This window comes from Sinohyriopsis cumingii, chromosome 1 (genome assembly GCF_028554795.1).
Source record: "Sinohyriopsis cumingii isolate HCF-2022 chromosome 1, ASM2855479v2, whole genome shotgun sequence".
NCBI classification, from domain to species: domain Eukaryota; kingdom Metazoa; phylum Mollusca; class Bivalvia; order Unionida; family Unionidae; genus Sinohyriopsis; species Sinohyriopsis cumingii.
In genome coordinates this window covers 6434616-6460601 of record NC_142961.1, presented here as the reverse complement: position 1 = coordinate 6460601, position 25986 = coordinate 6434616, and the positions used below count along the sequence as shown (strand labels likewise).

At 37.7% G+C, this 25986-nt stretch overlaps 1 protein-coding gene across 1 annotated transcript; it reads left to right on the top strand.

Annotated features, from left to right (window-relative positions):
* Window positions 1-350: 350 nt before the first annotated feature.
* LOC149806364 (uncharacterized) lies at window positions 351-16269 on the top strand. The gene is made up of 10 exons (XM_089972816.1): window positions 351-444; window positions 4967-5017; window positions 5676-5700; window positions 7701-7963; window positions 9146-9270; window positions 12533-12678; window positions 13000-13093; window positions 13447-13687; window positions 13905-14031; window positions 14974-16269. Exons 1-10 carry the CDS (start codon window positions 439-441, stop codon window positions 15165-15167), a joined length of 1272 nt encoding a protein of 423 aa, XP_089828942.1. The 5' UTR covers window positions 351-438; the 3' UTR covers window positions 15168-16269.
* Window positions 16270-25986: the final 9717 nt, after the last annotated feature.

The window sequence follows — 25986 nt, the reverse complement described above, 5'->3', positions numbered from 1 at the left end:
TCTTGGAAGCTTTTAATAATTTATGCATGATGGGTGTAATTTAATTTTCCACAGTAGAAGAATAACATGTTTTCTTTGATATTTAACACTAGGTGGTACTATCTTAATGGCGTCAAATGTATTCGTGACTATTATCCGATTTTAAAACTTCCAAAATAAGCAACTAAGGGTAGATAATTATATATTTATAATGTACAATTTTTTTCTTTAAATGAGGATAAGAAAGGCTCCAGTTTGTCTGGGGTGCTTTTAGAAAACAAAAAGCTACGTGACATTGACGTTGTCAGAGAACGGATTTGCGCTATAAAAGGTCTCCAGTGATCCAGCAGCAGATCATTCCATTTAGAAAGTACGCGACGATCCCACCGCGTGAAGAGCAACATATATACAGTACGAAGTACCTCAAGACCAGAGTTGAGAAGAAGAACAGGTTCCAAAATGGAGGTATGAGTTCACATATACTACTACTAATAATAAGTATTTAGTTTTAATACAGGTCACTGTAAAAAAAGGTGTTTTAGTGTGTGTGTGTGTGTGTGTGATTTGGATTTTTAACGTAGCTTTAACAATTTGTTCAGTCATATCTTTATGATATCTGTAGTGTGGCAGTTTATAGTGATGTCTAGCACTAAGGCATAATGCCGCAGACATGTAGCATGATGTCCCACCCAGTCACATTATTCTGACACCAGGCCTACCAGTCCTAACACTAACCTTTTCATGCTGAGCGCCAAGCGAGGCAGCTGTTAGTACCATTTTTGTAAGTCTTTGGTATGACTCGGACGGTGATTGAATCCACGACCTCCTGAATATGAGACAGACGTTGTTACCACTAGACCACCAGAGTGGTTATATATATCATGTCACAAAAAAGTGTTTTGGAGTGTAACAAAAGAACAATGTATCTTTTGAAAGTGTTATACATGAAAGTCATCATTACTGCTTTTTGTTTTCTAATTGGTTGAAAAACAATTGTATTAGGCAGTTATCACAAAATCTAATTTAAACAGAATCATAAAGTCTGCATGCAGCAACATTTTTACATTTATCTTGAGTCTAGTGTTATCATGACATGAGGCATGTCATTCCGATTTGCAGAACTAAGAAAGTACATGCTGAGGAAATTAAAGATTCATAAATGTAAGAATATGTATTACCGTTATTATTACCAGTTAAAGAAGACATGTTTATGCCCCATCATTTGCATGGTCGCTGCTGAAAGGACTTCATCTATGACCAATATGGCTTGTATCGCTAACCTAACATTGTATCCAAATAGTTAAAAAGTAAAATTGCAAAGCTACGGTTGTGTGACAGTCAATTTAGCCAGCGAAAATAATTATTTTACGTGGTCTGTGCTTTTTGCCTCTGATGTTATTAGTTTCGTACCCAGCACATTCATTAGCACTCTTTTGAGTTTAGTGTTTTAACTGATTTGTAAAACAGTACGCATATTAGTCTGCTTAACTATGCCATCTTCAAAGACCGTAGGAGAGTACTGATCATAGTCTGAAACATTCTGTTTGCAAAAACTTATGAATTTTCTCCTTATTTGAGAAAATATATTTATATCATATGAGCGTGCCTACTCTTCACAGCGACCAACCCAGATCATGTGAATGGCAAGTTTTATGAATAATTGCTTTGTATAATATCAGCCACCCTGTAATCGAAAATGCTCGTCCTTGTTGGCAACTTCAGCGCTAGAGTGGGGATTGACTACCAGACTTACAAAGGTGTTTTCGTAATGCATGGTGTCAGCTAGTACAACAGCAATGGAATATTAAGGCTCAAATTGTGCGCCGCACATGATGTCGTCATCACCAACACTTTCTTCCGCCTACGTACCCGACAGTAGACGTCTTGGATGCACTGCCGCTGAATGCATCTTATCTTCATCATCAGGATGAATAACGGACAGGACGTACGAGTGACGAAGGCCGTGTGTGGTGCCTATTGTTGGACGGACCCACAGGCGGATTGTGTTTAAGATTAAACCTCCATATCCAGCACTAGAAGAGTCCCCAGGGGAAAAGTAGTCTAAAGAGAATACACATCTCCAAGCTGAAAAACAGCTTATGTGAAGAGGACTGGGCCTTGTGTAGAGACATTATTTACTCCACCACCCTCTTATTTCTGGGACAGACGGCAGCTGGGGTCCCTCCAACAATGACCACGCAAGTGGCGGCCTAAAAACATGTCCTCTTTAGCTGAGCAAAGGGCACGCAAGTACTAGGTCTGGTTCGATGAGAACGATCTGGAGATTAAGACACTAGTCGTAGAAAAACACCGCATACTCAGAGACTTTCTGAACGATCCTTCATCACCCTCGAAGAGGGCAGCCTTTACCAATATGCGCAGAACAGTTCACGCAAAGCTTTGCAAGATGCATGAGTTCAGTCTCAGAAGTAAAGCATAGGAGAATTGGCCTATGCAGACAGAAATGACTCAAAGCGCTTCTACGACGCTCTGAAAGGGTCAACTGCGTATTTGTGTGTACGTGCTTGTTTATTTTCCTGTGGAGAGAGAGAGAGAGAGAGAGTAGTCATGATGTTTTTTATACAGATATAACATGCAAAACATTGGACATTTAGTTTGATTTTGAGATTTACAATAACACAATGTTGAAAAGGGATGCTTGCACTACAATCGCCTGTTGTATGCGTATCTCTATGTGTTTGTGTTCGAGAGAAAGATAGAAAGATAGACGTCATTGGTAGGAACGTATTTTGCACATGTACATAATCAGTCAACAATTTCTTATACCTATTTTCATAGTCTGCTTGTGAAATTGTTTTGTATCATCAATTAGTAGACGGTCAAATTTCGTGAACCTCGTCATTTGTAATAAGATTTGTAATCATGATTCAATGATTAAAAGTAAGTAAGAGGACATAATTTTGGAAACACTTTCATGAGAGCTGACAGTTGATCAGTAAATACAGATTACATTGAAATTTAAGATTAATTTAGGTGGACATAATATTCTGATTTCATTGGACTATCATTTACATTTCGCTGAATTATGGCCAAATCTTTATGATAGATAATACTCTATTGGCATGAGATAATTGATAAATAGGGTTTAGCGAGAAGTTAGCAGATTTGTGGAATTACGATACGATACGATTAACGTACAAGTTCTACAATCATTAAGATAAACAGCTGGAGATTAAGACATATTGTTCTGAAGCACAGAATAATCCATGTCCTTTTAGGTTTGGTTTACATTTACTGTACACTTTCATGCCAGTAAAATGGTTAGATTGGCTCATAAATTTCAATCGGGTTTTAACTGGGCAATCACGACATAACACAACAAACTTGTGTCTCCTCCACTCAAGCGCTTCTAAATGAAGATGGCTGTTAATAGGTCTGCGATGTATTTTGCAAAAGCCAATGTTACAATATCCTTGTAAATATTACTACGAATTTGTTAAGATCCGCATGAAATCTGGCTGCGTTCATTTTCTTTATCATTAAGGATATTTTACCAACCCGTTGGTAATTTTCCTTGAAGGTATTATTGACATTGGAAAATTATGTTTTTACACTGACATTGTCAACTGCTTGTTCAAAAAACAATTAGGAAATGCTCACAAAATGGAAAAGTGCTGTTTGCTCGAAATGATGATCATTAATAATGATGATGATAACTGTAATAATGTTATAAACAACCAAAACATTTTCAGACTTTAACATTATTTTAGGTTTGTCCAAAAAAATTTGACCTCAGTTACAGACATTTACGGTGCTACATTTCAGAAGAAACAAAAAAGAAAGATACTAACAACATTTGAAAACTCGACTCTGCGAATCATATCGATGTTCAGAATACGAGTTCAAAGCGCAATACTTTCGAATACATGGACATATTTTTATAATATAATGAGATGTCTATACTGTATTCAAACGTGGTGCAATATTATATTGACACTGTTTATACTACATATAATACAGTTGGAATAATTTGATGAATATTTGAGATGACCCAGTTCAAATCCTTTGTTTATTCCCCATTAAGCTTATTCTTTCGTAAAAGTATATGGCGCAACATTTTCAGTTATTGCTTTTTTGTGCATTGCTTGATACCATTAAAGCAAAGAACTTGTCTGAGTTTAAGAAATAAGTTTGTGAATTATTGTTTAATATTGTCTTGTTATTTTGTAGTGTCTGTCCTTCATTTTGATTCGTGAAATAATAATGTGCCAAAAATAATGTATCTTGGTGTAAGATTTAATTCTGTTTCAATAGGGAAGAAAAAAAACTGTTGTTACACTTATAAAAAATATTCTGCATACACAGGCGGTTCGCAGTTTTATGAATACATAGATGAGATTAAACTCATCTAAATGGTCCTACAAAATGCTTAGAGCGAAATAACAGAAACAGACATAAAACGTAAAAAAGTTATCTTCCTTAAAAGAAAAGTAACGAAAAACAGAAAAACAGCAAAGGATTACAGTGGTCAGTAGAGTCTGTGAATATTTATACTAGACGAGCTTTACCTTGCTCGTTTTAATCCATAGTTATCAAAATTTGATGTTGGTACTGACTTATAAATTGGTAACGGTCAGTAGAAGGCCTAGAACCTTAGAACTGTAATATAACAAAATACAAAATAAATAAAAATTCGCCTTATAAAATTTAGTAAATAAGTAACAACAGAGAAAAGCTACACGACAATGTTGTACCTATGATACAGTTGAAGAAGACAACTACTCAACAATTGAAATTACATGGTCATTTATACACGGATGGTTGCGATAAACCTTTTTAAACAACGTTACTGAAACCGTCTTAAAACTGCTACCTTATGTGCATCTTTTCAGGTTGTTATTAGAAAAATATTACGAAAATCGTTCAGACAAAACACGTAGGCTTAACGAAGCTAACTTACAATTTGTTGTGCGTCTTAGATTCACACCAATAGTTATTTTCTTTTTTTGCAATATGTTTCCTACAGATGCTTGCTGTTCGGACTTTCGTTCTTACCCTGGTTATTACATTTCTCGTGGTAAGTATTGATTTCTGATAATAGATAATAGATGACTAGCATAAGATGAAGAAGAGTAGATTGGAAGAAAGGAGTAATAAAAATGTAGAGGAGGCGGAAAGAAAATATAATAATTTATGAATTGCCATCCCATTGGGTGTCTTTACTAGTACTTACTTTCGGTTTATTTGTCTTGACGTAATTCTACTATCTTAGGCCAATGATTATAGAGGTTTTGTTATATACAGAGGGTTTTGTTGCTAACGTTGAACGATGATGATATTTAATGTCGAAAAGAATTTATGTTAGTTTCCATTTTAACGCCCTTTTATTGTAAATTACATATTTATTTATAATAAAGAGAGAAAATGAGAAAAACTAGATCAAAAAGAAAGATAAAATAGATAGATATGTTTCAATCAATATCAGTCAATATATTTTGAGGATATCAGATAAAGATTTATCACTGCAACTACACTGTCATATTTGTTTACAAAAATAACATTTTGTAAGTGTATAATTTAGATACAAATTATTGACATCCAAGTTCAATAAAATGTGGTTTAACATATTCAAAATATCGAATACAACGAATAAAACTATTAACAAACATACAAGCAACACTTTTGTGAATATAAAAAATTAATTAATTGCTTTAAAATACTTTCATTTTGTTCAGGAACCGACACAGTCTACAATAACATGTAAGTAATTACCTTTGAATAATTTCCGTCTGAACACGTTTAATTGGATAGGGCAACAATATCTCTACGTAATTCCGCTTGCGTTACAAAAGAATAATCCCATCTACTGTTGCCCCGCAAGTACTTACATATATATATATATATATATATATATATATATATATATATATATACGATTTCACATCAATATAATTGTTATCTCATTTTTGATAAAGTTATAATAGATGTGCTTTTAAATAGCCACCCGGGGCCCCGAGTGGCCGAGTGGTCAAAAGCGCTTTCCGTTACGGATCACTGCCATCTCACCTCTGTCTGCGTGGATTCGAGTCTCGGAATCGGCCAATGTGGTTATGTGAGAAAGCTTGCATGTAGCTTCTTGAGGGTCGGTGGTTCTGTCAGGGGATTTCACGGGTTCTTCTTCCACCATTAATACTGACCGCCATGTATAGCCTATCTTGTGCTGAAAAATGGCGTTAAACTAAACAACAGGAACAAGAACAAATAGCCACCCTTGTATGTTTATAGATTACTCTGTACAATATTGCAAATTCAGCCACCCTTGCACATTATTATGAGTTACTTTGTAAAAGATCGCAAATCGGGTCCGGTGGGTGGGTGGAAAGATCTTAGGTCAATTTGATTAGGTCTATTTGAGAAATAGAAAAGTACTGACCAAAGTGCCTTTCTAAAGCGAACAGATGTAAGACCCTTCAAAGTATGTAGTCTTTGGTTATCATTTGAGATCCAAGGAGTAATGCTTGTGTACTCAACCAATCGACGAGTTTGACAAGAAAACAACGCTTAAAATAATTATAGAACACACATTCTTAAGTTATTATAGTAAGTATGAGTCTCAAACCCAATCAGCAAATCGACTCATCGAGCTGAATTACAGTTCTTGTACAGTGGGGATTCCGATTTGTACTTATATCTGACAGAAAAATAGTGTAGGGGTTGCAACTTGAATGTATTTAGGAAGTATGCATTCAGATTGAAATGTTTTGAAAGAATTACTTACATTTCCAAACCAATGATGAACTAAAAATATTCCGAGTGTGTTTATCTCGTTTGTAGTAGCAGAGTGACCGAGATGTAATAATTGTACATTATGGACACATTTCAAATCTCTGACAGTATTAAAATACCTTTTAAAAGCCAGACAAAAAGCTCCTAGTTGTGTGTCTCAAAGATTCGTGAACCATATTGTATAATGATCATTAGAAGAACTTTAATTTGATTGAAAAACATACCAATTAGAAGCCATGGCCGTATGGTTAGCTGGTGTAACTGTCATTAAAATCGTTATACGCATGAATAATTCCAAAAACATATTTTATTATCACCAAGCAAAAAATGGTTTTTTTTTATTTGTTAAAAGAGTTCTATATTTGGAATAACATATATTAGAACATCAGATGATTTATATATATATATATATATATATATATATATATATATATATATATATATATATATATATATATATATATATATATATATATGTGTGTGTGTGTGTGTGTGTGTGTGTGTGTGTGTGTGTAATAATTGGAAGCAAATATCTGGAAAGACAGTGTGGTCCACGTTCTTGAAATTATTGTTTCATGATTACAAAACATGAACCCGAAGAAAAAATATCTGTACTAAATAGTGTATGCCAATATGTGGATTCACGTGCAAATCTAAAGCATTACATTTAGGGTGTCAATCAGTTGAACCAAGTCAATTTTATAAATGCGAATGAAAGTACCTCGCACTTTCTATTTTAAAATGTACTGTTATTTTTCCTTAAACATGAACACTTATAGCGCTGTTGACCAATGTATTACTAGCCTATCTTAACATAAAGTTTAACAAATATTTTTAATCTAGTCAAGAATGGTATTAAGCAGATCAAGTAAATTAGTACACGGTCTGTCAAACTGTACTGCATTCTGGATTCTTCTTACGTTGTCGTTAATTACACATATTACAGTAATGTTTGTAATAACTGTCTATTTCAGACATGGCCCAATGCAACTATGACGCTACGACCGGATTCTCCACCAAAGTAGTGGTCGAGAAAGGTGAAACGGACACTATTTACCAGATTGTAGCTCTTACATCAGATAACGCAATCGCTGTGGGCTGTCCAATAAGTCAGGTCGGAACCACCAACGAGTATACCTCCACATACACGGTGGACATTGCTGGAACTTCATTTACTCCTGCGGCATGTACAAGTGCCTTCCAAGTCGTAGATGAAAGTTCTGACGGCGATGCCGATGTACGTACAAATTCAAGTTAATTATGTGGAACTCGATGTCTTTCTCTAAGCATAATGACTGCATATTCATGAAAATAATTAGACTCAACAAACAGACGATCTTGCATACATTTATCCTATCCAGTTTCAAATTCAGTCCTGTGGCCTCCTATGTTTCCATTTACATGAGCAATCCTGAGCTTGAAAAATACAAGGACATGCTCGAAAATGAAACCTAAATTATGACATGAAGTGATTTAATTGTTAAAAATTGTGCCGTCATTATAATAATTCAAAGTATTGACATGATGGTTTGAGCTTAAAAGGGGAAAGAAGAAATAAAGACAGGAAAATCATACACAATCGGATAGTAAAACGAGTGTAGCTTTAACGTTGGTTTAATAATCGAATTCTACAGATAACGTTTAAGCTTTTAATAGTAGTACATAGGCCTAATAAAACTCAAAATGTACTCGAAATATATTGTAAACCTGGTCTCTTAATCTGTCTGTAAAGGAATCAAAGCTATCAAGCAATATGTTTAGTAATGGCTTTTATTACAATGAAAAATATTCATGAACTCCAAGATGGTTCTGCATATATTTTCACTTCGAATCAAATAATCTAAGTCTCATTTAACGCATCCATCTTCATCTTTTTACTGCTCACTTTGAAATACGAATGATTATGATGATATTCGTCAACTTTTGTCACAAATATTCCGTTATTAATCAATATATTGCTATATAATACTCATCTATAATTGTTTTATTTCTCATATTTCTATTATATTACCCTGCCATCTTTTGTTTTCTTCTCCTTTCATAAGTACTTGATAATGGTAATAAAAGAGCCCAAATAAGAATTTGACGTAACAAACAGTGATTTTACATCATGCTAAGGAAAAAATCGGCTCATTTTCGTATAAGCCTAATGTGCAGACAATTTAATGTGTATGCATTTTGAAATTAAGTGACAATAAAATTCTCAAAAAAGGTTTCTCTCTCTCTCTCTCTCTCTCTCTCTCTCTCTCTCTCTCTCTCTTTCGGTGACTTGAGTAGTGGGTCAACATTTGGTTGAGAAGACATTTTAATTTTTAGTTCAAGCGCAGTGGACCCTAGGCTAATGATATTTCATACATCGGAACAAGTTTTGAATGATGACATGCAGAACTCACACTTATGTTATCGTATTCATTTACAGGAAGTTATCTTCACTTTTCTTGTGCAAACCATCGATGGTTACGTATTTGATACGGATATTATATTTAAATGGAAATGCACAACAGATGACCACAACAACGTGGTTATATCTACCTTCACAATTAGGTGAGTATCTTTTCCATTATTGTCTGCGCTCTAAGGAGCCATTTTTATGCGATGCTATCTGATGATGTGTAAAGCCCGAATCAGATTTGGCACATTGCATGTCCGCCACTTATTATGTTATGTTAGATATGGGAACTAGGAAGTGTTATATGGAATAATACCATCAAATAGTCTTGCTCTATTCCAAAGGGTTTAACGCCAATACAGAAAGAGCAGAATATTTCGACTGTCCTTTCTTAAGTGTAAATATTTCTAACAATACGTTATTGTTGTTGTTCTAGGGTTTAACGCCATTTTTCAGCACAAGATAGGCTATACATGGCGGCCAGTATAACTGGTGGAGGAAGAACCCTGGAAAATCCAGGGAAGAACCACCGACCCACGAGAAGCTACTGGCAGGCTTTCCCACGTACCCACGTTAGCTGAGCCTTGGACTCGAACCCACGCAGACAGAGGTGAGATGGCAGTGATCCGGAACGGTGAGCGCTTTAGACCACTCGGCCACTCTAACAATACGTAAATTTCCTGTTGGAAAAGCGGAACTAATTTCATTATAGTCAAATTGTTATAAATTTATTCAATGTAAGTTTGGAGATCTGTAATTGTATATGTAATTCGTAATCGTCGTTGAAAGGAGTAATCATTGACTTTAAAAATATGAACGATACATACCTAAAGACATCACAACTCTAAAAGTCTGAAGCATTGTATCTCCATGACATGAAGGAACTTTGTAATTACTCCAGGAAAATGATACATCGTTACACCCAGTAAAATATATCTGCTTGACTACGTCATGCTTTGTTCATACTATCAATTTAAATATTTTAATATGTGTACTTGGCTTTGTTGATAAAACTATAATAATCTGTACCTTTTTTGTTAACAGTAAATAATGTCTCGTAATTAGTATGGGAGGAAAAATGTTAGTTTGTAATTATAGCCAATTGAATCGACGCAACTCGAAGATAATGAGTCGCACTTCTTAAGTTATTTGTTGACCTTCACAATATTTCCGAGAGGAAACGTTATATCAATTTACTGTCTAAAATGGAAACCTCTGAGATCTTAATGTGACGAAAGCCAATATGCAACGAAGGTCCTCAGCATCTTTAAAATACAATCAATACTACCAGTGATATTAGCAAATGTTTTCTAAACGACAACATTTCAAGGACAAAAGGTAATGCATTAAGTAGTTAAGAAAGTATCCGTTGAAACTGAACATTAATAATGCTATTACTAAACGTTGACTTGGGAATATTTGCAACATATTTCCGAACGTTACAGTTTACATCAGATTATCCACCTTTTACTCGTGATCTCTGTAAAAACATCATCAAGAAAGCAGAACGAACTAATGCAAACAATTTTATGAAATAGTTTATTAATGAGAGTTTCTTTGAAAACGCCAACTATTTACAGTAATTTTAATTATCGTTTTAGAATAATATTATAAACAACATTGCCAGACAGTACATCACGTATCAATACTTCATACACATCAGAAAATATGCAATTAATCTCAGATCTATAATGGAGTTTCATATCATTGCGAGGATTATTAATATAAAACAGGATATGTAAAGTTTTCTAGTGGGACATCTAGTCTTCAGAACTTCCTGTACAGCCATTTATCACATCTTTGCAAACAGCTACCATGCTTCCAAACGTTGAAATAGTGTAAAACAAATTTTAGTTATGATAGTAAGGATAGTCGGTGAAAACATAATTTAAAGCATTAACATGTAGTTCTCTAAATCTCAGCCTTGAAGTGAGTTACCATATTATCCCACAATTATCACCTTGTTATTGCTGTGACAATATATTTAATTACATTTCTTAAAATTAGTTGTTTTGTATACTTACATGTAGATTGTTGCGCTTGGTTTATATCTAATGAGAACTAATTACTATGTGAATTTGCATCATTAAATGCCCCGTCTAATATAAATTAGCTATAATGTGGCTTTGCATCATTTAATACAGTTTTTGATGAGAACTCATATTTTGTACTTCGAAAGGTTAAATACTTTGTATTTAAATTGCTGTGCTCTATTATATGATAAAGAATTTGTGGAAGCGTACTTTCACTATATATATATATATATATATATATATATATATATATATATATATATATATATATATATATATATATATATATATATATATATATATATATATATAATGGCATGTCATATCCATGCGAATAAATAACCACGTCAACAAAATATTCGTTCCTATAACGTACTTGTAGGAACATTAGAAATGTTTTATTCAACTTTGTAAAACTTGTTGATTCTCCTGACTGAATGGAAAAAAATTGTACCTCGAAGAAACGCAATCAAAACGTAAGGTAAAGAAATGGCAATACAATCGACTAAACCAATTTTGACGTTATTACTGAACTCAGTAAAAGATTCATATAAAACAGTAACTTTTGTCATTACTAAACTAGTCATATAACATATTTATAGTTCGGAAGACTACGACAATGGAGAATAGTGTATCAAATTGTTCCCTCTGGGAACTCCTTATATAGCAACTCTGCTGTCCTTAGCCCTGTTCTGGAAAAATAAATTTTTATATACCTCCTGAAATAATTATAATGAAGAACAATATGAAAGAAGATCAATTTCTTAAAATGAACCTACTGAAAATCATACGTAAATCAGTAAAGTTGTTATAATTGCATTTATTAATTTAAAGTCTGGTTAGTATCTTGCATATATTTAATGTAATAACCATGCAATCATCAAACTGGATTCTCGACTAGAGAAAAACTGGTCCAAATCTAATATAAAGCAGTAACAATGCAGCCAATGGCGTCCTGAAATTAAATGAAGTATTGTTAAAAACATTTTTTAAAGGGAACTGCAATAGAAAACAGAACATCATCAATTTATTGAAGAACTCTGAACTTTGATAACCGAATTGAATATCACTAATCAGACCGTCAGCAACCTCGGTTTTGCAGAAAAGAGCTCACATTATTTCATGTTGAATTTGTACTAATGACTAAATATAAATGTACTCTTGAGGAAACTGTGATCTCCAAACAATTTGTATAGGAACTCAGAACAATAGCCAATGAAGCAATAACTATTACCAGACTTCATATAAAGCAATAACCATCCAAACCTGCTAACTGACAAGATTTTCCTAGTTTTTTAATTTCATATATACATTAGCCAAGTAGAATGTCTTGTCTTCCAAGTACAATGACTCACCAGTGTTGATGTTTCTTTATGCTTTTCAGTTCATTGCCAGTAGATAATCTGGGTCTAAAATCGCAGCTTGCGCTTGAGGTCTACGACGCAGATGGTACATTGCAAGGGTTTGACAGCCAACTGACGCTTGGTAGTTCTTACACCTTAAAACTGAAGCACATTTACGCCAACTCTAGTTAGTATTTCTGTTAATGTCTCCCTCACTCTCTGTATCTCTCTTTGTCTGTCTGGAGTACTATGAATCACTGATAGAATATAATGACTAACTGAAATACTTCAATGAATTATTAATTCCTTAAGAAACTATTGATGCTTTACACTCAGAAAGCCATTTCGCTCATTAATATTGCTGGAAGATGATTCAACAACTTTAGGATCTTATACTTTCCATTTTATGTTCCCGTCATTAGTTTGGTAATTGATTTATATTAAGAAGAGGAATTTAATCACTAAAACAGAATTTTCAAATTCAAGAAAGGTCTATTTTCCTCCACAGAAAATAAACAAATTGGCATATACGCAGACAGATTGGTCTTTTATGAGGGAGCTGATTCAATAACTACACCAAACGTGATCGCCATCGACAACGGGTAAGATACATTTTTGCCTGTCATATGAATGTTTTCAGCGTCAGATCCGTATTAACGGGAGAAGAATATACAATTTACTGATTTCCTATTTCCTAATAATTTTCAACAGATATTAAAATTATTTCACATGTCATTTATCCTCTGTCTGCAGACATTCTGAAATATATCTGCACATATTAGGTTAAACATTTAAATGTTAAACTTCAGGAATTACTCCTTGACAATCAACAGGATATATAGAGAAATACGTAGCTCACATTGACAAATCATTCAAAGGTTTATGTTTTTTCAGCTGCTTTTACCTAATCTACAGCAATTTTTTAAAATGTTTTTTCAAACTTTCAACCTTGCAGATGTAATCAAACGGTACCGGCATACGGACTCACTCAAAATTTTCTTAAGGATGCAAGCAGCGTTCTTCCAACCAGTGGTGGAACTGCAGCTGGAGGTACTGACGGTATTTACGTCACCACGAGTGGCAGTTTTGAACCAGCACTGTGGGTGAAAACAACTGGGATTAGTACAAATCTGAACATAGAAGCTGTGATCGTGCGGTGCTTGTACAATGACCAAAGTAAATGCGATGACCCACAGGTAAGTTTTATCTATAGAAGTGACAATCTCTAACTTATACATGTTGCAAGAGGCGAATTCTAGTATCAAGTGCATTAATATAGGGTCGTAAATATTCGTTAACATCAGTAGTTTCATAGTTTCATATGCGATTGAAGGGGTAAGACTAACATTTGGCAGTCATATAATGCAAGTAAACTACCAAAAGCACCGTAATAGTGTACAGATTTAATTTCAGGCCAATGTTTGTGTTGCCGGACGACGACGAAGGAGGGCTGCTGAAGACACTGGTCTTCAAAATCTGACCACCCTGAGCACCCGGTTCACGATTTCCTTGTCTGCCGGAAGTAATGACCAGACATCAGGTATGTAGATGACGTTATTTTAGCATAAGAAAATGATAAAAATCCAAGCAATGTTTGGAGTTCATTTAGGCGAATTCCATCTTGAAAATAGCGTTCATTACGGAAATTTCTCAATAGCTCAGACTACACAGATGCATATTTGCGTTAACCGACGAACACAATGTTTGGATTCAAGCAAATAACTTTATCAAATACATTTTGTGCTTTATCTCAAAGTTGTAATGAAGTAAACAGTAGTGTTATTATTAAATTATACGGTCTATAAAAATAATGACTGGCATATGAAATGAAACAATTTCATTAAACGTGTTCCGAAAAGGGCCATCCCTCATAAATATCTAGACCAAGCACATGTCAATTAGCGAAAAGAGCAATATTTATTATCAAGTACCAAAGACAAAAATATCATATCTACTTGAGTTGAAAGGTTTGTGACCCTATTAGTGAAACGGCCAGTTTTGATTTTACGTCATGTTCTTCATTTTATCGTGGAGAAATGCTAAACTTTCTAAGTCGAATCTAACTGCAAATTGAAAACAACATAGAGCTCCCGCTGCATGATGCGCCAGCAGATCTCGGTCTATGCAGTGTTTTAGGAGAAATCAATAGCACAAACAAGTTTTACCCGAATCCACTGACGTCCTATCCGACGGCAGATAAAGGTCTATTCCGTACACATTTAGATTCGGCACATACGCAAGTAGAGGCGGTATTAAGTTATAAGTAGGCATTTTGCAAATGATTATTCTGGTAATACACACTGTGCAAAGAGATAGGTGTGTTAATTGTTGTATTTAACCTTTCTTGATTTTCTTATCTTCAATTTGCGCCCGTGGACAATTTTATACATTTATGCTTTGAAGAGAATAAAGAATTGTCTGAATACTCAACAATTTAAGTTATATAATGTTTACAATACTTATCCCAATACTTCTCTAACAGGCACGAACTACGTGAAGGGAACAGTGGACACCTGCTATCAGACTTACACCTTTTGGATCGTGGTCCTGGTCTTTGGGATCCTGATGCTGCTGTGTCTCATCTTCGCCGTCTACTTATTTTTCCGACTCCGCCGCGAAAAAGAGTCCCGCAGAAAGACCGAAGAGAAATATGGTGTCATTAACCCCACCTCCTAAAGAGACAGAATAGTTTTTCATATATTTTTGCTTGAAAGAATGGCTTACAACATTTAAATAAGAATGTAACTCTACTGTTCTTTCTTTGAGTGTTAATTATTCACATTCCAAATGAATTTTTAGATGTTGTATAATGTTTAGAATCTTTCCTATCTGTATTCATGCTCGGACTTGGTGGAAATTCAATCTAAATAGCCATTAATACTATGCAAAGTTTACATTGAAAAATAGCGTTTTTACTATTGGTTAGCATGTATCTGCACAATGTTGTTGTCAATATTTAATATACACCATTCGGATCTTGAAAGGAAGATATAATTACATGAGCATAAAAAGCGGTTCATTCCACGCTCTTATTTGCTGTCTAATAAAATATTATTTTTTTTTCTTTCGAAAGCTCCAAAAAACATTTTTATATTTGTATAAGATAATAACTGTTATGAAACCAATTACAGGCTGCTGAAATGCTTCACTCCTTCAGACAGATATTAATCCAAAAGTGTATGTAATATAATAAGTATTTTTATTTCGGCTTTAATCAACGCTGTGATTAGATATTAAAATTAAATGAAAAGGGATTTATCGTATCCAACTTTGTACATACAATTATATCTGAGATCGAATCCAGATACGTCTTGAGACAAATTACATTATGGATACCAGAATCCAAGGTTAGCATGTCGATTTATTAGTAGTCAAGATTCTTAAACCTATTATTACAATTATAATTAGGGATCCACTTTTCAAACGAATAAGTTTAAGACGAAAGTTCTTTTTATATTAAGACTAATTTGTGTATATCACATATTAACTTCCGTCATATATTGTTCACTCTGTGTTCATAACAGGGTTGCCACGGTTCAAACTCTTTGAATGCGACTACATGTCTCAGAATATCTGTTTTATAAGAAGAATAATCTTCTTCTGTGAAGCATTTGATGATTTCATATGGCGATTTAAATAAGTAGCACAAATGTTAGAAAATAATGCTACCCATTCGAATTGATAATGTAATTTTACTCATCGTTGCCGAGCAACATACTCGTTCTGATACTTTATAACATGTTTCTTTATCTAGTGAAAATAAATAAACTGCACGGAATACTTAGTTTCTTCTTTGTCGTTGTTGTGGTTGTAGTTGTTGTGTTTGACAGTATATCAACACTTTGAAGGTTTTACTGTGTCGAATCTGCTACTGTACTCTAATACGGTAAACTCATCTCTAGGACACATCAAGTTAGCCAAAGAGAACAAATAATATGCTGGGAATTGAACAAACACACCACTCTGGTTACGAGACTAACGCCTAAACGGTAAATCATCGGGACATTGAGAGTCGTATCCTGTCTTCTACGCGTGTCTTTGAACTATGCCGGCTCATTTTAGTGAAAAATGCACGCACTATGAGGTAGACATTATGTTCCAATGCAGTAAGTAGTGAATGGGGGCACCCTACGGACAATGGGAATTAGCATTAAAAACACCCTTGGGGCACTCTACGGACAATGGAAATTTAACATGGAGAAAAATCGTGGGGCACTGTACGGACAAGGGGATTTAACATGGGAATAAATCGTGGGTCACTCTACGGACAAGGGGAATTTAACATGGGAATAAATCGTGGGTCACTCTACGGACAAGGGGAATTTAACATGGGATTTTTTTTTCTTTAAATTTTTTTAAAAAAGGGGTAGGCAATGGAAAGGCTATCTCTTTTCGAGAAATATGGCTGGCCCTGAAAAGGGCCTTTGGGTTTTATGTTAATGTATTCATTAACATAAAGGGCACCGCATTGGTCTTCTTCTTGTCCTTAGGCTGCGTCTTACTGTTGGTCCGTACATCAGCACTCTTTTCAGGCATCCTTGTCTTTCGACGTAGATCCTACGTATCCACAGGCTGGTGTTTGTCCTGTGGACAACGGTCCACTTCGATCGGACATACATGAGCAAGTCTGTCCGAAACATCATGGAAGACACAAGGGTGGATGACTCAACTGTAGTCCACATCTTGAAGCGACGAGAACAGGTGAATCAATGCATTGAACGGCGCTTATTTATAGGCGGAGGAAGGATTGAAACGGATTGAGTTCATTTACCAATCCGAACACGCGTTACAGAATTCAGTCAGCTCGCATCCAATCCGAAGAGAGCAGTCTGTGACGTCACGTAGTCAATATAGATTCGCTAGCGCTTGTGTGCAGTCAATCTATGCGACAGTGATTCAACATGACGGAAACTCAGAAAACGATCCAGTGGGGTGCACCAGCAGGGGAGACTGCCCAAGGGAACCCGGACTTACTTTCAGAAGAGGTGAATTGGGATTTTGTGGATTTTCTCTCCTCGCAAGAATTTGTTCCGGAACCTTCGTTACTTTCTTCATTACCGCAAGTGGAGAATTTTAGACAGAGACAGAAAGAAGAATTGGAGAAATTTATACAACGACAAAAGGAAGCCGAACAGGCTTTTCTCCTACAGCAACAGCAACAAGAAGAAGAAGAGGTAAGAAAAAAACAACAGCAACAACAGCAAGAAGAAGTAGCAGCAAAGAAACAAGAGGGTGAAAATCAAACGGTCACGGTACTGTTGGACATTTTAGCGGAGTTAAGAAGTCTGAAACAAATGTATCAGACTTCTTTATCACGACCGAAGAGAATACGACCTTCCCGAGCCAAACATGTCAACCCTGTGACTAAGCCTACCGTACCACCCTTAGTGATTTCAACCCAATCATTATCATCATCAACATTACGCAGTCCAGAAGTAGGCCTTGGCCGTGGCAAAGGCTTAAGGCAGTTAAAATTGATTGCTTAAACTCACCCCTACACCATGAAGAAAAAAGGCCCTTTTCAGGGCCACCCACATTTCTCGAAAAGAAATACAATTTCAATTTGCCAATAACTCAAAAAAAACAAACTCACCCATGTTACCCTTTTAGTACGTGTCTGTGTATGAGTGCGTGAGTGTAGCTTCTTAATTTAAAATCACAACTCAAAGACACTTACCTTATATCATTCATTTATTCTTTTCTCCATTTTTTACAATCCAATTCACAATTTATAACACAACACTTTAATAAAGAAAAGTTCATTAATTTCTTCTTTTCTCCTTGTTTAGTCTCTCTGTTTTTTGAATTTCTTCACCGTCACACTCTTTTCCTCTTCTTCCTCCTCGCTTTCTTCCCTTCTTCTTTTTTTCTCCTGTTTCTTTTTCTTCACCTGTCTTCTTTCTTCCTCAGAAGAATCCCTCTCTTCCTCTGAAGAATCCCTCTCTTCTTCTGAAGAATTCCTCTTTTCTTCTGACTCCTCTTGTTTCTTTTTTGGGCAATCTGGAGACCAATGTCCTTTTTCTTTACAATAATAACAGGTATCTTGACTTTTGTCTTTTTTATCCCCTGTTTTTTTTCTTTTTTGACGGTCTGGACACTCTGAAGACCAATGTCCTTTCTTCTGACAGATATAGCAAGTATCTTGACTTTTATCTCTAAAGGAAGGAGAGTAGTCCGTCGGCTGGTCTGAAGAGAATTTTCTAATCACCCCTCGCAAAGCTCTGACGAAACGTTCCATCTGGTCAGTCTCTTCCATCGTTGTGCTCGGCTTGAGAGTGAAATGAATAGTGAAAGGACAAGACACACACCCTTTTATATACGCTGGTCTGCTATGACTATAAAGTAGTTTATGGTGTTTGAACTTGAGTCATTTGACTTTTTGCTTTCAAGATGAAACGATCCCATTCATTCGAGAAGAAAGAAGAAGAAAGTAAGAGGCAGAAACGTGATCTATCGCCTCGTACCAGGGCTGAAATCTTGGCACAAATTCATGCCAGTGATTTTGAAGAGGACATGAGTGAACCAGAATCCGAACCCTCTAAACCAAGTTCATCACCCTTAGTTAACCCTGAAAATTACTATTCCATTCGAGAGACGGAAAAGCGCTCCTCTAGAAAATTTAGAACCACGGCTTACAAATACACGGTGAAGTTTAAAGATTTCAAGGCTGAAGTGCCGTTAGAGAAAGCAGAAGTGTTCATCACTGAGGTGTGGGATTCTTTGCTCACTGCACTCAAGCGACAATGTCAACCCAAAGAAGACGATCGCTTGAGACTTTCCATACAACACGACGGTTTGAAATCCCCTGTTTGGATCGAGTTTAGCACCCCTGCAGAATTAACTGCTTCCAAAGTCATGGACAAGATTCAACACGTACAACAATCTAATGATCAGTTTGACATCACCGATGGTAAAGCCACACTGGACATGACCCACGTCTCTCCTCCTCAAGGGACTGGACGCAAAAAGATGTTATTGGTGGACGATCTTCGCAACACCAAAACAAGTCTCGTCCGAATTAAGAACCCTCATGACCATATGTGTTTAGCCCGTGCCATCGTGGTGGGACGAACCTATGCCAACAAGAACGACACGGTAGAATGGAAAAGAACCTGGGACACTATTCAACGTTCCGACCGAGCCAAACAACGAAACGAAGCAGAACTCCTGTTACAACAAGCCGGACTGTCCAAAGACACACCCTGTGGCATTCCTGAGATGCAAAAATTGCAAGATGCCCTAGCTCCACGCTACACCTTGAAAGTGCACCCTCAAGAAGTGCGCGGACCTCTGTTGTTTCGAGGCCAAGACTTTAAGGACGGAAAATACATTCACCTTTATCATCACGATGAACATTTCGATACCATTACCAGTATCACCGGATTCCTGAAATACAGTTATTACTGTGAGAAATGTGACCATGGTTATAACAATCGAGAGCAACACAAGCATTGTGGATCGAAATGCACAGGATGTTTGGCCTCTTCACCCTGTCTGAGCGAAGAACCAGTGCCTTGTTCCACTTGTCTGCGCACGTTTGTCAGCCCTACCTGTTACCAACAACATCTGAAAACGCAAGGTTCACAGAAGAAATGCGCTTGTCAACTCCTGAGATTGTGCCCTACGTGTGGACAAGGCATACGTACCAATAGTGTCAAGGCACACGTATGTTCAGGAAAGAAAAAATGTCACATTTGTCACCACATCGTGGACTTGGAACACCAATGTTACGTGCAGAAATACCAACCCCCACCAGAGAAAGAGGACGGTCACAAGAAGAAAGGCAATTTCATCTTTTTCGATTTCGAATGCATGCAAGAGACTGGCATTCACATTCCTAATTTCTGCGTGGCTCATCGAGCGTGCGAGAAGTGCATTCAAGAACCTATCTTCAGTCATTGCCATCACTGCAGCAAGATTCCCGGAGGGCGTGAAAAAATCTTTCGGGGACCAAACACGTTAGCCGATTTTGCCCAATGGGTCTTAGACCCCGTCGACAAGACGTGGAGCCAAGAGGACATCGAACGTTACGGAGATTGTCATCGTCATGCCACGGTGATGGCTCACAATTTCTCCGGATACGATGGACAGTTTCTTTTGAGGTACTATACGGAACAAGGCACCGAGCGTCCTAAAGTGACTTTGAACGGAGCCAAAATCATTTTCATGCAAGTGGGACAAGTGCAGTTTAAAGATTCGATGAGTTACTTGGCCATGCCTTTGAGTCGAATGCCTAAAACGTTTGGAATGACAGAAATGGCTAAAGGGTACTTTCCACACTTTTTCAATACGGAAGCCAATCAACACGCCGTTCTACCCCATTTGCCCGAGGCTCACTATTACGACCCCGACAACATGCGTACCGAACAACGAGAAGCTTTCTACGCTTGGTACCAGGCTCACGCCTCGGACCCTTTCGACTTTCAGGAAGAAATGTTAAAGTATTGTCGTTCCGATGTGGACATTTTACGACGTTGTTGTGGAAAATTTCGAGAACTGTTCATGGAACACGGAGGGGTCGATCCTTTGAAAGAAGCTTGCACCATTGCCAAAGCGTGTTCCTTAGTGTATCGACAACGATTCATGCCTGAAAACACCGTGGCTGTCATCAGTCCTCAAACGACCCACTTTGTCAAGCGTCAATACTCGGTCAAAGCCCTACGTTGGTTACATTACTTGTGCGACAAGGAAGACAAGTGGATTCAGCATGCTCGCAACGGAGGGGGCGAAAAGACCATCGGAACGTATTCGGTCGATGGCTGGGACTTAGAAAACCCCAAGATCGTGTACGAGTTTAACGGTTGCTTATTTCACGGATGTCCCGTCTGTTACCCTGACCGTGGCACTAAAAATCAGTTTTTGCAACGAACCATGGAAGACTTGTACCAGGACACTTGTCAGCGGCGCCTAAAGTTGGAACAGGAAGGATACCAAGTGGTGGAAATGTGGGAACACGAATACGATCACCGTATGAAAACCGATCCCGAGTTTAAACGTGCCGTGGAAAGTTACAAGCTGATGGACCCCCTAAACCCGAGAGATAGTTTGTACGGAGGAAGGACCAATGCCACCTGTTTGCTGTACCAAGCCGACGAAGAGAAAGGAGAAGAAATCAAATACTTGGACGTGTGTTCGCTGTATCCTTACGTGTGCAAATATTGTCGCTTTCCTGTAGGACACCCGCAATTGCTGACGGAACACATCGACCTGGTCAACATTCGACAATACGAAGGCTTGATCAAGTGCAAAGTTTTGCCCCCCACGAACCTATACCATCCCGTCTTACCTCACCATTGTCAAGGCAAACTGATGTTTCCCTTGTGCCGTACTTGTGCCGAAACGTGCAACCAAGACCAACCTTGTCAGCACAGCCAGGAAGAACGTGCCTTGACGGGAACCTGGGTCAGCGTAGAATTGTTCAAAGCTATGGACAAGGGATACCAACTGTTAGAAGTGTACGAAATTTGCCACTTTCCCAAGACACAACAATACCGCAAGGGTGACCCTACTCAGAAAGGCATTTTCGCCGACTACGTGGATGTCTTTTTGAAACTGAAGCAAGAAGCCAGCGGCTATCCTTCCTGGTGTCACACTCCCGAAGACCAAATACAATTCAAAGAGAAATACTACGAACAAGAAGGCATCTCTTTAGACCACATCGAGAAAAACGAAGGCAGGAGATCGTTTGCCAAAGTGATGTTAAATTGCTTGTGGGGTAAAATGGCACAACGACCGTGTTTACCCAAGACGGAATATTTGACAGAACCTTCCCGCTACTTCCAGATGATTCACGACAAAACCAAATACATGAAACACGTGGACGTCGTTCGAGAGAATTTGATCTTGGTCAATTACGAAGAAGATCTGGACTTTGTACAAGACGACCCTTTTGGAAATGTCATCATTGCGGCTTACGTGACAGCCCATGCTCGCTTAAAATTGTACGAAGCTTTAGAACTGTTAGAAGAACGCGTCCTGTACTTTGACACGGACAGTTGCATTTACATCCATCACCCGAGTCAACAGCACCCTGACATCGAAGGAGACCGTTTAGGAGCCTGGACAGACGAGCATCCCGACGACAAGATTCTAAGTTTCGTCAGTGGCGGCCCCAAAAATTACGGCTACGAATACCGTGACAAACAAGGAGAAGTGCACACGACGTGCAAAGTGAAAGGACTGACTCTGAATTATCGTACCAGTCGAGTGGTCAACTTTGGGGTATTGAAAGAAGCCTTGCAATCGGGAGAGGATGGAAACTTTAAAGTGACCACTTACCAACCGAACAAGATTGTACGTTTACCCACTCACCACATCGTCAGTCGACCTTTGGAAAAAGTTTATCAAATCGTGTACCAGAAGCGAGTTCGACTTCCCAATCATTTCACCTTACCGTATGGACACGTTGGTATAAAACATTGGTTGTAAGAGGATAGCCACCCACCAGAAAGATGACTTCGCCACAGCAAGAATCGAGTGAGAAACCCGATGAGAACTCCAAGTTCAAACCCTACCATTTTCCAGTCTTCTTACCTGACTATTGTGATTGTGCCCGTCGATTGGACACGTTTCAGAAATGGCCTACGGATAGGGAAGGATTACCTTCTTCGCATGTTTTAGCTAGAACAGGATTTGTCTACTTGGGACCTGAGTCAGGATTGGGATACGAGGTACAGTGTTTCGCTTGCGGACTGAAGTTACGAATGGATCTATGTATCTATAAAGATTCAGCTATTCTGGAACATACTCGATGGTCTCCGCACTGCCCTTACCTTTCTATGGCCTTTCCACCCATCACACTACGGTACAATGTTGACGGTACCTTAGAGACGGTACCTTCCGAAACAAGACATAAAAAACGTAAAAAAGGAAAGATGTACAAGCTGGAGACTGCATTGCGACTAGTATAAAAAGGGGGCTATGGTCAAGATCGATAGTTCATTGTGACTACCAAGACCGAGCGAACAAGATGAATACTTTGAAAAAGACATCGTTTCAGTTAGGGGATTGTAAAAAAGTTGTATCTTCCTCTAATGTGACTAATATTGGATGGATAAGACCCAGGCATTGCGACGGAAAATGTCCGGAAGGAAACTGCGATTGTCCATGTGGTTGCCATTGTAATTGCGTAACGGAGTTTGCAGACGAGTGCGATTGTGAGCCTTGCGATGGATACGATGCTGTACCTTGTGACCTGAGCGATGCCGTAAAGCATCATGGGAACTTTGTTCTCACTGCCCCTATCATGGAAAGTGATGCTGTGCGTGTCAAACCTGAGGGATGCGAAAGCGATGCCGCTCGTCCTCTTAGACATTTTACCGGGTTTAAAGGGGAATGTCGACCTTCACGTTTACCTCCCTACGGATGTCATCCAGCCCTGAGCAAACTCCTGTTCCTGTCACCCAACCCTCATCGAAACGAACCTGTGAAAGACGAATATTCGTTCCCTGTGCGTTTGTCGGAATACTGCGACTTTGAAAATCGTCTTCAATCGTTCAAAGGAAAATGGCCAAAGTATCTGGGAGGACCGACCCCTGAAGAATTAGCCAGAGCCGGATTTTTCTACTTGGGCGAAGGAGATAAAGTCAAGTGCTTCAGTTGCGGTGTGTCACTTCACCACTGGAAACCACAAGATTCGGCCTACGTTGAACATGCTCGATGGTCACCGAATTGTCATTACTTACCTTTAGTGGGACCGAGACATTGAAGTAACTTCTTACCATAATAATCTGTTCATGGATACTTTACAAGAGAACATTCGTGCTTTGCCTGTGGAGTTGAGAGAACGCATTTATCGAGAGCTGGTCAAAATACAAGTGAAACGTAAAGAACAATTGCATCCGTTACGTCACCGGTGTTTGAACCACTGGTACCTGAAGGCTATACAAGGATTGATTCAATTGAAAGTGTTTCATCGGACAGACATTGATGAACGATCCTCTAGTTTTAAAAAGGATTGGTTTGGTATGGACGATTCTACCTACATCATTGTAAACGTACTGCATCGAATTCCAGAGGAAGAGTTAACGAATTACCAACATCTTGAACACAATGTCAACTTAGTGAAAGAGGAAACTTCTGAACGAATTGTAATGTGTAGATTAGTGACTCAACGATTTAAATTTGACACTGAAGTGAAACCATGTTTGTGCAAAGAGTACATTTCTTGTGTCAGACCAAAGAGGATTTAGTATGACCTATTCATGGATACTTTGCTAGAGAACATTCGTGCTTTGCCTGTGGAGTTGAGAGAACGCATTTACCGAGAGCTGGTGAAAATACAAGTCAAACGTAAAGAACAATTGCATCCGTTACGTCACCAGATCTTTAACCACTGGTACCTGAATGGTATAAGAGAACTGATTCGTCAGAAATTGTTTCAGTGGTCAGACCTTGTTCAACACTTTGAGTTAGTGACTGATCGAAATGTTCATTATTTTGGTTACTTCGAGATTCACCTACAGCAATACATTGAGGAAGACAAGTTAAAGGATTATCAACATATTTTACGTGGAATCTACTTAGAGGAAGAGGAAACTTCTAAACGAACTCTGAAGTTTCGGTTACAGTATGCAAGATTTAGATTCCCTACTGGAGAACGAAGATCTCTGGCTAGAAAGTACGTGTATTGTTTCCGAAACAAAGAGACTATAAAAACAGGCTGCCATGCCACGACTTATGTCACATGTCATCCAACAGATTCCGTGGAAGGAACTCAATGACCATATTCAAACCGTGGATCATTACCATCGATTATTACAAGAACTGTATCCATTCAATTTGGGACGACAAGTGGTGTGTGTCTTAGTGACTTGTTTTTTGGGATTTCGTTTACCAGCCGATTCTTTGTGGACTCTTTACGATCAGTACTTACCACCTCCATGGCCTTAAATGGTCACGAAAAACTCCTTTTGTTCAAAGCCTTGCGTTTTCATCTGGATACTTCTCGACCTCAACAGGAAAAAAAGATTCGTCAACTTTTAGCGACCCAAGACGTGTATGACGATGTGTGTGTAGCTTGTGACTTACACGCTCATTGGACAGATGTTCGTGATTGGAAAAAGGGGGGTTTTGAGCCTTGGACCCAAGAAGTGGCCCAGTATGCACAAGAGTTGTTCAAGGAAAAAAGTTACTTTTCAACCTGTGTTAGTGACGGTGCCAGAAGAACCCGTCACCGAGAACAACCACTCGCTTCAGGACAGGACTGTCATGGACATGCCTGAAAGGTCATTCCGGGAGGACACTTGTGTGACAATACCTCATGTAGAGACTGTAAGAACATTACACACTGTCCCTAGGACATCTTGGTTACCCAAAACATGTTGTACAGACACTTGTTTATATTTCACTTTGATCGCTTTGCTGTGTTTTATATTCCTGTACATCACTATTTGGGTTGTATGTATTTTTGTCTTTCGTGTTCATATTTGAAAAAAAACATTCAATAAACGTGTTCTGAAAAAGTATATAAACTCTTGTCTTGTTTGTTTTTTCG

Coding starts and splice junctions, on each gene's coding strand:
- LOC149806364 (XM_089972816.1), top strand. Junction 5,018..5,675: donor TGGTTATTACATTTCTCGTG/GTAAGTATTGAT, acceptor CATTTTGTTCAG/GAACCGACACAGTCTACAAT. Junction 13,688..13,904: donor GTAAATGCGATGACCCACAG/GTAAGTTTTATC, acceptor ATTTAATTTCAG/GCCAATGTTTGTGTTGCCGG.